General features: G+C 37.0%; 2 protein-coding genes across 2 annotated transcripts; one reads left to right on the top strand and one right to left on the bottom strand.

Moving 5' to 3' along the window:
• Positions 1–655: 655 nt before the first annotated feature.
• On the top strand, positions 656–1,667 carry LOC133730779 (uncharacterized). Its single transcript, XM_062158303.1, has 2 exons — positions 656–955; positions 1,077–1,667. The coding sequence occupies exons 1-2, from the start codon at positions 656–658 to the stop codon at positions 1,665–1,667; spliced, it is 891 nt and encodes a 296-aa protein (XP_062014287.1).
• A 5,796-nt stretch (positions 1,668–7,463) lies between these two features.
• LOC133734011 (putative BPI/LBP family protein At1g04970) lies at positions 7,464–11,562 on the bottom strand. Its single transcript, XM_062161673.1, has 6 exons — positions 10,670–11,562; positions 9,506–9,645; positions 8,957–9,308; positions 8,494–8,739; positions 8,246–8,371; positions 7,464–7,807 (listed from the first exon to the last, which is right to left on the bottom strand). The coding sequence occupies exons 1-6, from the start codon at positions 11,078–11,080 to the stop codon at positions 7,640–7,642; spliced, it is 1,443 nt and encodes a 480-aa protein (XP_062017657.1). The 5' UTR covers positions 11,081–11,562; the 3' UTR covers positions 7,464–7,639.
• Positions 11,563–16,595: the final 5,033 nt, after the last annotated feature.

Here is a 16,595-nt window from a genome sequence, read left to right as displayed (position 1 = left end):
CACATGGCAAATGAAGATTGGTCGATAATCTTATCAATTGTCATAGATATATATATATATTTTTTTATCATAACGATAACTTTTTTTTTTTCCGGAAACAATATTTATACTTGATATATAATTTTATTTGTTTTTAAAACTTATGCATTAATTTTTTATTAAATTAACATTGTATGATTAATCTAATTGTTAATTGTTTAGTTAATTAAATTATAAGTTTAATGAATTATTCAAATTTGAAGTGTGAATAGTGGATTGGCAAGCAAATTGCCTTTCATTGGTGCATTGTATAAGCTAGAGGCAATTACCAATTTGGGATGAATAGTGGATTGGTAGTACCAATTTGATTGGCAAATCAGCAATTGCCCTTGGTTCATGGGTGCATTTGCTCTAAAGGTAGCCCTTTGCCCCTTTAAACAAATGGGATCAGAAAGCTGTGGCCCACGGATTGGGAGTGGAATGTGACGTCAGCAACGGCTAGTTGCTTACGTCAGCTAGCCGTTGGGTTTCTTTTTTAACTTTTACATTATAAATACATATCACTTCAACCTTGTTTTTCACATCTTCCTTCTACTTCCTCATATATATCTCTCTATTCTAAGTTTTTCATTTTCACCCTATTCTTAATCTCTCATTTATTTTACTTTTATCGAAAATGGCTAGTTCATCGAAAACAAGTGTGAATTGGTCATCGTTGGAAGATGAAGCACTCACTGTTGCTTTCGTGAAAGTATCCCAAAATTCCGTCAATGGTACAAGTCAATCGGAAGATGGTCTTTGGGTCCAAGTCCAACAAAAATTCATGGAGATCCAAGATACTATTTTGGTACAAAGGACGTGGGAGAGTTGCAAATCTCAGTGGCAAAGACACATTTTTCCTCAAATGAACAAATGGCACTCTTGCATCAAACGTGCCGAGAGGAGGAACCAAAGTGGAGGCAATCTTCAAGGTCAAGTAAGTATTTTTTCAAAGAAAAAATTATTTTAAAATACAATGTGATTTTTTAAACTTTGTATCATATTGTTATGTAGATTAAATGTAATTGTGCTCATAATTTACAACATACATTTTATAGCAACGTGAAGCCGAAGATTATTTTCGGGATGACAACAGAGGAAAAAAATTTAATTTTCTCAATTGTTACAAATTGGTCAAAGAATGTAATTGGGCGACTTTTGAAGATACACCACAAGTTATTTACAACACACCAACATCACAACAAAATTCTTCATTCTCATTAGATGATGATGTTGAACCTATCATCCCAAGTTCCACCCATTCTCCACCAACAACAACTCCAACCGAAAATCCTAGGCCAATTGGGCGAAATGCAGCAAGAAGAAGACTTGCCAAGAGAAAAGAAGCCAAAAGTAACATTGGAGAAGAAGTGGTGGCACACCTAAATCAACTAAGAGAAGATCTCAAGAAATCAAAGGAGGAAAAGGCAAGAAGAGATCAACTCAAGGAAGAAAGAAGAGAGTGTGATAGGGAAGAAACTATTTTAGCAATGCAAACCATCAATTTTACTCCTTTGAGTAAAGAGTATTATGACGGAAAGAAAAGGGAAATAATGGAGAAAATTCGGCGCCATGAGTTGTTTCCGTCATCCGGTTCGTCGTCGAATGAGTACCGCCCGGAAATGCCATTCAATGACTCAGATGAGTAATTAATGTTGCCCAAATAAATTGTTATAATCTATTCAAATTTCCTTGTAACTTTTATTTTTTATGAATAAATTTTGGGCTAATTATAGTTTAGTACCCTGTGGTATGGGTCGAACATCAATTCAGTCCCTCGACTTTCAATTTCATCAAAAACACCCCTACACTATCATTTCTCGTCCAATAGGTCCATCCGTTATGATTCTGTCAATTTCAGCCTTTTAGCTGATGACGTGGTGTTCCAAGTCAGCACAGGTGGGGCCCACACGGAAGTGAAATTCCCAAACTAACCCTGGCCAACCAAATATGAAAAAATCCAAAATAAATTCCAGTCTTTGAGATTGGGGAGACTCGAACCCACACCAACACATATGCAAATGAAATGCCCAACCACCAAACCACTTGCATGGTATTGCAATATTACAAACAAAAATAATATATGTATAATAGTTTAAAAAACTCTCCTTCTCCACCCACCTCTCTCCTCCTCTCCTCTTCTTCTTCCTCTGTGCCTTCCCAGTTTGCCGGACTACAGCCCAGACCGGCCTCACTGCCTAAGGAAGCAATCCCAGCGTGCTGCTGCTCACCTCCGCCTCCGCCTACAGCCCAGACCGGCCTCGCTACCCAGACCGCCTGCAGACTCGACCCGCCTGCAGCACTAGACCTGATCTGCTCCAAATCGAATTCCGGCAACCTCCAGCCTCGGCCCAGCGCTGCATACCAGACGTAGAAGCAACAGCGACATGAAAGAAGGAACCAAAGCAAGTCCGGCAAACTGGGAAGGCACAGAGGAAGAAGAAGAGGAGAGGAGGAGAGAGGTGGGTGGAGAAGGAGAGTTTTTTTAAACTATTATACATATATTATTTTTGTTTGTAATATTGCAATACCATGCAAGTGGTCTGGTGGTTGGGCATTTCATTTGCATATGTGTTGGTGTGGGTTCCAATCTCCCCAACCTCAAAGACTGGAATTTATTTTGGATTTTTTCATATTTGGTTGGCCAGGGTCAGTTTGGAAATTTCACTTCCGTGTGGGCCCCACCTATGCTGACTTGGAACGCCACGTCATCAGCTAAACGGCTGAAATTGACGAAATCATAACGGATGGTCCTATTGGACGAGAAATGATAGTGTAGGAGTGTTTTTGATGAAATTGAAAGTCGAGGGACTTAATTGATGTTCGACCCATACCACAGGGTACTAAACAGTAATTAGCCCATAAATTTTCCTTGTAACTTTCATTTTTTATCAATAAATTTTCCTTGTAACTTTAAGTTATTATGAAATAAATGTTTGATAAAATAAATAAATATTGAAAATATGATTCCATTTCTAATTCAACTTTATTTCATTTCGAAATCAGCTTTATTCCATTTTGAAATCAGCTTTATTTTTTTTTTTGATCAGGTAGTTAGCTGTTAGTAACTCACACACCCATGCAGTGGTATCCCAGCGCCAGGACACCTGCACCGACATTGTGGCGAAAGCCAGACTAATCCACTGCACTGTAGACGCACGAATCCAAAGGATCCCTCAAATCTGCTGGCCATGGGATTGAGCTGGGATTCGAACGCTAGACCTGGGGGTTCTAGACTAGGCCGTTCGACCAACACACCACACCACGTGGTTAAATCAGCTTTATTCCATTTCGAAATTAGTTTTATTCCATTTAAAAATCAGCTAAAGATATTTTTAATTATCTTAAAAAAAAAATACAACCGAAAATTTTTTTTTTATCATAAAAATGATTTCAATTACTATAAGTCAATTGACTTAAAAAAATAAGAACATATATATATATATATATATATAGAGGAAGGATCTGAAGCGGACGTCCGCACTTTCGCTAAAGTACGGATGTCGACGCAGCAGGCGGTTCCAGGCGACGACGGCGGCGGGGGGCTGGCCGGAGGCGTCCCAGACCTCTTCTGGGCGGCATTCGAGGTCAGAGGAGGTCGGGCTTGCCGGTTTCTGGGCAGCCACCTCACCTGCAGTTGCAGGTTCTGTGCAGCACTGCAGAACCGTCGCCAGCGACTCCACCGGACCGCAGACCCCTCCGCACGACCCCCGGCGTCCCTCCGGCAAGCCGCGCCGCGCCGTCGCTACTCGATCGAGGCCGGAGGAGCGACGTCCGCACTTTTTCTGGGTTGCGGACGTCCTCTTCAGAATATATATATATATATATCAGTCCGGCTACACTAAGGATGTCCTTAGTTTTTCTTAGGTACAAATTTCCGGTTTTCACCCACTTTCCGATCAAATTTTCACATCTTAACCGTTCAGTTTTTAGGTCCTAATGTATAGATCACCTCTGCAAAATTTCAGCCAAATTGGTGATCATTAAGGCATCCAAAACTGCAAATTACAACAATGTAAACGAACGGTTCCGGTTCGACAAATTCGGTTCGTTCGTGTAAATTGCAGTTTTGGACGCCTTAACGATCAGCAAATTAGCTGAAATTTTGCAGAGGTGATCCATACATTAGGACCTAAAAACTGAACGGTTAAGATGTGAAAATGTGATCGGAAAGTGGGTGAAAACAGTAAATCCGTTTCATAAGAAAAACTAAGGACATCCTTACTTGAGAAAAATCCTATATATATATATATATATATCATATCCAAAATGTTAAAATATATTTTAGGGCTATAATTTAGCCTTGACGGGTTGGAGACGGTTGATGTCAGATCAATGAATAGTATAGAATTTAGGGCTAAAATTTAGCCCCAGGGCTATTTTTAGCCCCAGGGCTATTTTTAGCCCTTTCGGTTGGAGATGGCCTAAGTCTTTTATAAAGGAGGTAACTCCATTTTGGTCTAAAGATTTTTAGAATGATGAAAATTACATTAAAAGTAGTAATTTTTTCAATAGTCTGGTGTAGCTCATTTTGTCATTACCCATCACATGGGTATACTTATTTTAGTTTTTCAAATCTGTTGGACTATTTTACTATTTGAATTTTATTTGTTTCTTACAGGTATTTTGTTTGCTAGCTTGTTGTAAATAGAGCTACATAAACTTTGCTTTTTTTTTTTTTTGTAAGTTGTTTTGTCCATTTGTGCATGTCAAGTTGTCCATGCATGCATGCTTAATACACTTGTTTGTATGTTTCTTTTTGGCTGTTGAATCATCACCACCTTACCGTGGGTTTTGTACCAAAGTTATAAAAAGTCACTATATAACAATTGTATCAAAGAGAAGAGGCATGTTAGAGAAGAAAAAATCTTAGTCCTAATCTGTTCTTTCCTTGTAAATTTTTTTTGAGTATCAATAAAACTTGTACCTCTTGTTCATACGCTCTTTGCCATATTTCAAACACAACAACCATAAGTACATACCCATAATAATCTGTTGTTGTATTCTGGAGCAATAATCAAGCAAGTTTATGAATTACAGTAGATGTGGGTGACTCCTATGTTTAAAGCATGTTCAGGTGAAGCGTCTCACCATAAGCTTGTCGATATTTAATTTTTTGTTGAAGTTTCAAGGAAGACTATACAATTAGTACTAGTAGAATCAAGTTGATCTTTTTCACCTTTTTATTCTTCTATTTTTGTAGTCGATTTCTAATCCAAAACAGGGAAATACTGGAATAATTATGTTATAATATTGCTAAACTGATGATTATATTATCTTTGAAGAATTTTGTTGTAATTAAATGCATGTCAAGATAATTACTAAACATTATTCAGAATTTCTGAGTTTAAGAACCTCTGTTTCTGCTATAGTTTAGCCCCGTTAGTCGGCTATGTGAATTTAGAAACTCACTAGAAACTGCCCACACACCGTTTGAGTGGTGTGTGAGTTATAGATTAAGGCCGAAATTATATGCATATATTTGTAGTGGGTAGTGAATCTTGGAGGAGGGGCAAAACTATAAAATAACACAAATAGTACTGTTCATTATTGAAGGTTGAATGACATAGTCGTAATAAAACAACAAAGAGGAGTAAAACGATAAACCAATATGGACGTTGCTGTTCATTAGGCGCTAGAACTTTAATATAGGTATTTTGTATATATGCACATGTTTGTGAATTTAATGCACATAGTTTGGTTCAAATTTGTATGGAGATGTGAAAATAGTGCACATAGTTTAGCCTTGTAGCGCCCATACAGATTCTCGAAGAAAAAGTCCAAATCCAGATTGACCCCATGATCCATTGTGAAGCTTTGCTATAAAACGATAGGCTGATGCAGATCAATCTCCACACTGATTCATATCTGACCCGCCATAAATTTCATAAGATCCCCGTAAACAAATCAGCCAAGGGTGCTGCCGATTAGCCTAATACACATGTCAATGGAATGCTTCTGACCTTATCTCAAAACGCCAGTATGTTGAGAGGAATGTTGTCTATAAATAGCATTGACGCCATCATACAGGGCTAGAACAACGCATAGTTGAAGCTCCACGGATCCGATTCCGGTCAGAAGACTCCGAGAGTGTGAACGAAAACCGATTGTTGTGTTCCTGAATGGTGTAGCGACCATTCACAACCCACGCATACTGGAACATCCCCTTGAACGAATTCTGGTTAAAAGCACTCACTGTCAACATCTTTGCAACCAGATAGGATTGCGTCTGCTCAGGTTTCGAAGACCGGAGGTCAACCGACCGCTTGCCCTCAATCAGTACCAACGAAGCAACCAATCGCAGCGCTATATCATCGACTGACTCCATCTCCTCTGTCTGCAAGCTAGGGCTTTTCTCTCACTTTGAGTTCGCTCACGCGGCTAGGGTTCTTTTTTTTTTGTTGACATTTTTACTTTTAATGAGTTACTTATTTTCATGATAAATAAAAAGTGTTAAACTATAAAAATAGTTAGCTATAAAAGAAATTATTACTTATAATTTCTTTTGAATTAGAGTAATGCACATCCATGACTACCTAATACACCCTTAATTCTTTGTATCCAACTTCATTCATTGCAACACTCTCTTCTTAATGTATTATTTGACTCTTGCTTGACTTTTGAATATTTTCTTTGAGTATATACCTTTAGAATAAGTTTTTTCATCGTTTTACATTTCACTCTAGACCAAACTATTTGATTACATCTAACGCTTTTGCATAACAATCTGCACTTCAGATGAAGTTAAACTATAAAAATAGTTAGCTATAAAAGAAATTATTACTTATAATTTCTTTTGAATTAGAGTAATGCACATCCATGACTGCCTAATACACCCTTAATTCTTTATATCCAACTTCATTCATTGCGACACTCTCTTCTTAGTGTATTATTTGACTCTTGCTTGACTTTTGAATATTCTCTTTTTGGAGAATTTCACGATCACTCAACTATGACTCATTCGACACTTTGGTCATTCAATTTTCAAATATATCACTTTGGTTACTTAACTATTATTCTGTCAATAACTTTAGTCACCAAAGGGGCATTTTGTCTCGCTTTAATCTCTTCTTCCAGTCATTCCAATTCATACTTCTCAATTTTTCACAATTGATCGGATGATAATATCCTTCATACGATGGCAAATAATTTTTTTTTAATGAAAAAAATTAACAGCGACTAAAGTGAATAACATAGTTAAAAGTTGAGTGATCAAAGTGATATATTTAAAAAATGAGTGATCAAAGTGTCGAACATGTAAAAGTTGAGCGACCATTTGTGACTTTAGAATAAGTTTTTTCCATCGTTTTACATTTCCCTCTAGACCAAACTATTTGATTACATCTAACGCTTTTGCATAACAATCTGCACTTCAGATACATTTATTGACGCCAATTACGCGTCCTGTGTTATATACGTTTCAAAGAACCTTAGACCCTAGAAAGCAAACGTCTAGCCCGTAGCTATTAAAATATTTTTCAACAGCGATTTCTATACCTATACGTTATAAACTAACATTTTCTACATTGATGGACACAGCAAATAAGGACTAACACTACTTGTATATATGGTGTATAACTCTCTGGTGGGAACGGACTTCCTGCTGACAATGTGTCAGTCATTATTCTACAAACTCAACATCACTGTATATTGTAAGCCTTGAATTGGTGGAGAAGGTTTCAGAATTCTGAAGCTTAAATCCATGCGGAAGTGGTAAAGGTAGTCCTTTCCAGAGCCATAAATTCACATAAGGCATGATAACAGTTTTGAGGACCGTTGACAACACTGCCTGCATTATACAGTTCTTGATGAAGTTAATATCAAATGGAGCACAATAAGAGGATAACAGAAACTCCCTCAACTACTCCAGAAGCTACATGTTCAAAGAAGCTAAAGACTAACAAATTTGACAAGAAAATCAAAGTAGATATCAAGTCAGTACTTAGACTCAACTTATATAGATGCCATAAAAAAATTTCAACATTTACAATGCAATATTGAATCTGTTTGCCACAAGAAGTTGATAAAGTTTTTTAGAGCTCTAACAGTTGGTGGTCACTAACAATCAAGCACGTATTATGTGTAAGATTCTACTCCAATAAAATAAACAGGCCTGCTCTGTTGACCAAACCACAATAACAATACTCTGACGTTTATTAGGTGGCTGAGAGTGCATCACAGTCTTAAATTAATAATCGCATTCGTCTTGGTATATACAAGAAAGTACCTGAACGAGGCGCATGTGTAGGTCACCAATTTTGCTCCACTTCAAAGATGCAGTAAAATCATTCAATTTAACAATACCAGCTAGTGTATTCCTCAGGATCTCTGGAGCACATGAAGCGTGAATGTGCTGCATTAACAAAAAGCGAGTGGATAATCATAATGAAAAATGAGGCAGAAAGGAATAAGTGCTGATGTAAAAGGGAGTGCATGAAATTAATCTGAGTACACAAGCATTTTAATGAAGCATACCATTGATATGCACGCAACTGGTATAACTTCATTGTCTATGACATCAATTGTCACATCAGAGTAAACAGTGATGTCAATGCCATTGTTCACAACTGTAATGATTGGTTGAGAAGATACAGTAACATTAAGATCCATATCCTTGTTTGGATACTGCTTGTACAGTCGAGGAATAATGTATCTCCATCCAGCAGTGTTCAAAAGGGATTGATCTGGTATTTTGTTAATAATCCAGTTCATATAGTTTGCCTGAACTCATAAATGAGAAAAATATTTCAGCTTATCTTTGCAACATACTATAGAGGTGCCAATGAGGCAAGAAAGAGACAGTTAATAGTGAGGCAATTTAAAATAGGTATGTTGAAGTTTGGTAACTTCAGATAATCTGAGAGGAAGCAGTATGCAAAGAATGGAGACAAATGACCATTTTCGGTATTTTCTGGGAAAAAAATAAAATGAAACTTACATTGAAATAGACCAAGGACACCGAGTTAAAGACATCTTCATGCAATGATATCTCAACCATCTTAGCTGGAGCACTGCGTGGAAGAGGATCTAGTGAACCTTTATGGTCTAAGCTGGATGTGGAATCATCAATAGGAGCTGTGAATAGACCATTGATCTGAAATTCAATGGAAGAATTACTCAGCACAGGATTGTCCACCAAAGTGACATTCAAAGCAGCAATGTCATCCAGCTCGATTTGCTTTGGAAGCGATTGAAGTGACGAATCAAGCTTCGTTATTCCTTCTTTGACTTTCTTGGAAATATTTTCTTCAACTGCAGAAACTATTTGTCCACCAAAAGCATCCACTATCCTGAAAAAAACAAGGTAAGAAGGTCAACGGCTTTGAAGAAAAGATATTAGACTGGATACCCTACATGGTCTCAGTTGATATAGAGGAAGATCCAACTACCAAAAGGAGGAAAAGAGGAGGGGTTATAAGGACTTTTAACAGAAACAAAGAGGCACATAACTCTCTGTCAAGCAAACTTTATTAAGAGGATTGCATACCCTTGGTAAAGCCAAGATGCTCCACCGTCTAACTTGATGGAGATATCCTTCACATAGCATCCACAATCCAAAACAGACAGCTTAAGACTTCCTTGTTGGTCCTTCAAAGCTAAGGTAACACCAACTTCCATACCTTCAACCTTTTGCAGAAGCAACACCACTTTATAACATGTTTAAATCAAGAAATGAAGAAAATAGAAGCTTCAGATAAAATCTGCGAAGAACTGGTTATCTTTACAAGTATAATAGCATGCCAGTTACTGGTTCAGGATTTTAAGTCATCTTTATCTGGTATCTATTGAGGTGAATGCATCTCATATTCTCATTTCCTGTATGGCATTCAATTATTGCATCTTAATTCAATTGATCACATTTCTTTCTCTTTCATAAATTCAAGTTCAATGGAAATATCTTATGCTTCACTTTGAATGATCATCACATACTGCAGCATGTGAAGCATTTGACCACATAACCATTTTCCATACCATTAGATTTCTAATACTTAACGATAAATGTACTTTCCACCAAACAAATCTGTGAAGCCTATTGAGTTTTGAATGAATCATATTGACCAGAAGAACCACACAACAACATGACCAATCTTTTACTTTTTCTATTTGGCAGTTCTTTGGTTCTAATTCAAAACATACTCCATAGCCATAAATAATGATATCAATGAACAAAATTGCACAAACTCCAGCCTGGCCACATCTCACCATCTTGATAAGCAAAAAAGTTACCACTGAGGTAAGAGATACACAACTCAACTCAAGGGGTTATCAATTTGTGACTATGAACTGCACAAAATCTATCTCTAGCCTACGGTACTGAACTACAAATAAGTAAGACATGCACAACTCAACTCAAGGGGTTTATCCATTAGTGACTATGAGTAGCACAAATTCTATCTCAATCCTACTGAACTGAACTACAAATTAACTAAGAGATGCACAACTCAACTCAAGGGATTATCAATTCGCCACTATGAGTTGCATAAATTCAATCTCAAGTCAACTGAACTGAACTACAAATTTATGACAAGCAATGAAACAAAACAACAGAAAAAATATCAACTATCTACCAATGTGTTCTAAACTTTTCATAACTCTATGCAATTAAAGCAAAATCAAAGTAAACAAAGCCTTTCTGAGTGTCTCCTCATACCTGAATAAAGGCGGCCCCATTATCCGAAACTTCAAACAACCAAGTAGTATAAGAGTACTGCCAATGCATACTCAAATTTGCAGTGGCTCCTGAAGCAACCAAAGCAATACCGGAGTCCCCAGTCTCCACATATGAAGAAGCAATATCAACACTATATATTGTGATATTGGACAGAGCAACATCAACTTGACCGATAAGTGGGATTTTCACAGACTTTTCAATTTGAGGCAATTGAAGTGGAATTATAGAAGAAATTGCCTCTTGTATCAGCAAGTCCTTGGTAAAGTCAAGACCTTTACTTGATATAACTGCGGATATGAATCCTACTTCTTGGGCTTTTGTAGGAATCAGAAAAAGTGATAAAACTGTGAAGAAAGTAGTAAAAGCCAAGAACTTTCTGAAAGAACCCATCTTAGAAATAGCTAACTTATGCTATGGAATTGGATTGAACCATTGAAAAGCAGAATTTCAGCAAACACCCATAAACCATGTGGAACAAAGTAATCAAATTTGGGCTTTTGTTGGAATCAGAAAAAGGGACAAGACTATGAGGATTATAGTCGAAGCCATGAACATTGTGAAGGAGCCCGTGTCAGAAAATAGCTAAATTATGCTACTGCCAAGCACCATGGAATTAGAGAATGGAAGAGCGCATGGAAATGGATTGAATCATTGGAAAGCAGAATTTCAGAAGAAACCCAGAACCTACATGAAACAAAGTATTAAAATTTGAGCATAGGACATGGGTACTTGAGGAGTAATCTTATCTTGGGTTTTTGAGGAAACTAATTCAGGTCATCGGATTTGTTTCGTGATGAACCAGTGAAGCTGAGCAACAGGTGGGAATTGAAAGAGTTTTTTTTTTTTTGGTCAAAAGAATTGAAAGAGTTTGTGTCAAAGAAGTTTAGTTGAGTTGTCAAAAAAAAAGAAGTTTAGTTGGTAATGTACTAATGTTTTGGCATTTTCTCCATTAATTTTTTTTTTTACTTCCAACATTTTCTTCTTTATTTGGACTATGATGTCATATTCAATCTTTTAATAGAAAATTACTTACAAGTTACAAGTGTAATTTTTAAATTTTAATTAGTCATAAGGTTATTTAGTTTTTTTTTTTTTTTACATATAAGGCCCACTTGTATTTGCAAATAATTTCATCTATGACGATTTTATCCTTTCACCTAACAAAACCAATTGTGTCTGGCTTTACATTACAGATCTCTCTCTCTTCTCTCTCTCGCCGGTGATTCAGAAGCCGATGCCTTGGTGACTAATGCCGAAGCTAGAACCGGAGCCCGATCTCTCATGTTATCCTCCAGTGGCGGCAGCGAGGCCACTCCCATGGTGGTCCGACGAGCTTCCCCACGCCATCGCGCCCAAGCTCGTCAAGGCCTTCTTCCAAAACCCTAGGGTCGTCGTGCTCAGCACCAACATGGCCAAGGTTGCTAAGAGGCTCGAGGCTAGGTATAGCATTGAGATCAAGAACGCGGTGGGTCTGAACTAACTAAATATCTTCCTATTTGCTACTAGTATCTTCCAATTTACCCAAATCTCCTACCTCCATCGCTCAAAATCTTCGATTCTGAGCGAAGGTACTTCAGAAATGGATTATCCTATATACTTTTTTATGTTCTGTAATTTGAAATTGGAGCATGAATAGGAAAGTTGAGTTTCAAAATTGTTTGATTTGCAGAGTGAGATTGATTGATCTAATGAAATTTGTGATTTGAAATGTCGTTGCGAGAAGGTGTTGAATAGGTGCGGCTATTTCTTTGTTTTCAGAAAACATAGAAAATCTCAAAGTTGGTAGCTGCTCCAAAACCACATGTTTTCCTGGTGGTCCACTTGCGTCATGCATGATTTTGATAAGGCCACATAGCATGCATGATTCATATGCCTCAATTCTTATAGAAATTGATTAATGAGAAGTTCTATGTAACTTATTGACTTTCCTACTTGTATTGTGGGTTAATTGGTCACTGACTCTTTGTAAAATGCATAGATCGACCTATTTGCTTTATAAAACAGCAAAAGCCTTCAACACAGCGAAAAAACCTATGTTAGTATCTTTCAGGTTGATATTGGTAGCTTTTCTGTTTTTATTTTGATTGATTTTAAGTCAGTAACTCTATATAGTGACTTTTTAACATAGGAATAGTAGTTTTCTATGCCTACATTAGTATCTTTTTAAGCTGATGTCAGTAGCTTTTTTATTTTTCCGATAGCAGTAATATTTGAATTTTGATTTTGATTGTATCATTTACATTTTCATAGCTTTGTTAGTCTCTAAGAATAACTTTCTCAGTCTCTGGGAGTAGTTTTTGTTCTTCTTGGTAGTAGTTTTTGTTCTTCTTGGTAATAGCTTTTGTTCTTCTTGGTAATAGCTTTTGGCGTTGATGAGAGTAACTTTTGATGATGGTGAGAGTAGCTTTTATTATTGGTGAGAGTAACTTTGTGGTCACTACAACAATGAAAGTCATTTATGAGGGTGCAGTTTGGTCGGAAAATGTACTTTTCCCGTTAGAAAAAGCTTTTTCCGACAGCTAGGTGCCGTCGGTGGTCCTCGGAAAACATATCATCGGAAATAGTCTTTTTCCGACCAACCCTCGGAAAAAGATATATTTTCGACAACCAGACGTGATTATAAATAATTTGTAGGTGGTCGGAAATTCTCAATCCTCAACGACGACAAATATTATTTCCGACAAAAGATGTTTGTTGGAAATAATTCGTTGCCTCGTCAGAAAAAATTGGTTGGTAGCCAATCCATTTTTTCCTACGAATAGTAGTGGTCGGAAAAAACTATTTCCGATAAGAATATCTAATTCAGACGACTATTTGGCATCAAAAATGAATAAATTTCAAGGGTCATATTTTCCTCAGAAATTGATAATTTATGTCGGAAAAATATAATTTAATATTTTCGAGAATGATATTGTGGTCGGAAAAAGTGGCCAGAAATGTTTTTCCACGAGGTTTATTCATTGAAATTTGTCAGCTAATTTCTTTTCCTCCCATTCAATTTAATTGTCAACCTGATTGTAAGAGATAGATGAATCAAGATGATTCTTTTTATAGCAAATTACCACTACCTACACTTTTTTTTTATAAATTACCATCAGCAAGCCTATTTTTTAAAATTCCCATTAGCTAGTGTGTAGGGCCCATGTGCAAGATATTATACCTTGCTGTCAGATTTCTTTCCTTTTTGAATTATTTCTATTGACAAGTAAATTACGAATCTGTCCTTATGAGTTTGATACTGTGAATTAACACTGCTGAATGTCAGTAGCATTATGAAAAAAATAATATTTCTAGCATTGTGAATTAACACTGCTGGAAAAATAATATTTTCACAAGTGACTTAACACTGCTGAATGTCAGTAGCATTATGAAAAAATAATATTTCTAAAAACAATACATTTGAATAATAATTCCAAAAACTAGTTATACATATTACAATATGAAACTTGAACATTATATCATTTATCTCTGGCTTTGCTGCTCACATACAAGTTGCTTTGAATTTCACATCTTCTCACGGTGAAGAAGTTTCTGCAGCAGAATTTCTTGTAGTACTGACCCTCAGTAGTATACTGACCTCCAATAGTATACTAGCCCTATCAATAGTGTGCTGACCCCCAGTAGTATACTAGCGTGGCCTTCTTGCGTTTGTTCACATCAGCATTGCTTTCATAAATGATATATTGTTCAAGTTTCATATTGTAATATGTATAAATAGTTTTTGGAATTATTATTCAAATGTATTGTTTCTAGAAATATTATTTTTTCATAATGCTACTGACATTCAGCAGTGTTAATTCACATTATCAAACCTATAAGGACAGATTCGTAATTTACTTGTCAATAGAAATAATTCAAAAATGAAAGAAATCTGACAGCAATGTATAATACCTTGCGCATGGGTCCTACACACTAGCTCATGGGAATTTAAAAAAACAGGCTTGCTAATGGTAATTTATGAAAAAAAAATGTAGGTAGTAGTAATTTACTCTTTTTTTTATTAAACATACAAGGAGACAATTAAATGTTCATAAAAAAAATATATATATATGAAAACCCTATTCTCTCTAGCAACGCTAGTTCTCGCACTCACTCTAACGCCGTCTTCCTATGTCGGCGATGCAAATGGCGGTTCCGACCGACTTCCAAGCCCACAGCGTTTGGGTCCGATCCTCTTCCTCCCATCTTCCTTTGCGAGGAATAGGCCTAATCCTTCTGTTTCGCCAATTGTTGAACCTTCTTTTTGGAAGAATCGTGTTCTACTCGATGGAGGCCTGAGGTCGGGGTGGCCCGATTCACAGATGTTTCGACATGACAGCGGTGTTCTGGGTTATGGCGGAGGTGGCAAAACAGTCTGGATGCAGGAGACCTCCCACACTCTCTCTGCGACTTCAATGGCGTCACCGTCGTTGACTGAGAAGCAGATGGACGGGGCTCGTCACCATGCTCTTCTTGTGTTGTTGGCAGCAGTGACGGGCGAAACTTGGCTAGCGCTGCAGAAGATGTCACAAACGAAGGTGCGATGCCCATGGATCTGGGTGTCCAAATCAATACGAAGGGACTGCTTTTCGGCTCTAATCCTAGCCCAGTTCTTGGGGATTCTGCTAGAGATTGCTTGGTTTCCATGGGTAGTGAAGCTGCTCTTTGACGGTGGTCCAAGTGGCCGGGTGAACGGCGGCATGCTTACCTGCGATGGAGAAGGCGTGGATGATGGCAGAGGTGCTGCCTTAGGGATATTGGACTTGGGCCCAAATAGGGTGGGGCAAACTGCTGGGCCAGTCCTTAGGGCTCTTGGTAATGGGCTTATCAATGCTATAAGCCAGAAACTGAAAATGACGGAAGAGTGTGGGCTTGGGCTCTTCATTAAGAGTTTGGGCAGCTGTGAGGCCCACTTCACCAAGCTATTGGGCCCAATATCTCTATGGACTGGACAAAGATTGTGTTCGCCAAAATCTCCTAGCCCTACCTTGAAGGGCAAGGGAAAAATATAGATTCATGTGGTGCTAGGCCTATGTTCTATGTCTTAATGTCTCCATAGTCATAGGCTCGCTTTAATAAGTGAGCGGTTAGTTCGAATATAGGTGGTCTATCCCTATGTATCACAGTAGTTTTCTTACTACAACTTCTTGATCTGTCTAGTTGAAGGCAGCAGAAGGATATGTAATGGTCATCTTGACATGTGTTTAATGAAATCCACATTTACTCAAAAAAAAAAAAATGTTCATAAAAAAAAATTGCATTAGAAGAAACATAGTTAATCATTCATACATGTTCGGATAAAGATAAATATTCAAAATCTAGTCTTCATAACATAATCACTCTCAAGCAAGGAAGCTAACAATATATACTAATAAAAGTCCTCATTAAAGTTTGCATCATCTTCATCAGCAACATCTTCATTAGTACCATCTTCATCATGGTGTGCCCTTGAATCTATTGCAATATTGTCCTATTGTAAATGAAAAACAAAGAAGTTAGAATGAAAAATAAGTAAGAGCTAAAACATACAGTAAATAGCATGAACAATAGCAACATATAAAAATATTTGAAAAATAGAAATAGTACCATGGAATGTGATCAGTTTCTTGCTTTAGAATTGTCTGAGCTATTAGGCAGCGAACTTTGAACAATTTAAGTCAACTTGTTCCATATGATTCATTAAGTTGTCTACTTAAATTGCTTAGAAGGAACTATTTCAAGTTTATTAATGGATTGGTACAGTTTCAAGGAAACGGGTACCTAGCTAGGTTAAAAAATAAGAAAATTTACTAACACTTAAGTTCAGAAATTCATAACTAAATGTAGAAATATTATTTTTGAGTGATTCCAGTTCAGTATGATTTATTAGGTTGTCTACTAGAATTGTTTTGAAATTATTAATGGATTGGTACAGTTTTAAGGGAAT

Source organism: Rosa rugosa, chromosome 2 (genome assembly GCF_958449725.1).
Source record: "Rosa rugosa chromosome 2, drRosRugo1.1, whole genome shotgun sequence".
NCBI lineage: Eukaryota > Viridiplantae > Streptophyta > Magnoliopsida > Rosales > Rosaceae > Rosa > Rosa rugosa.
Note: the sequence above shows the minus strand (reverse complement) of the source record. Positions and strands in the feature narration are given on the sequence as shown.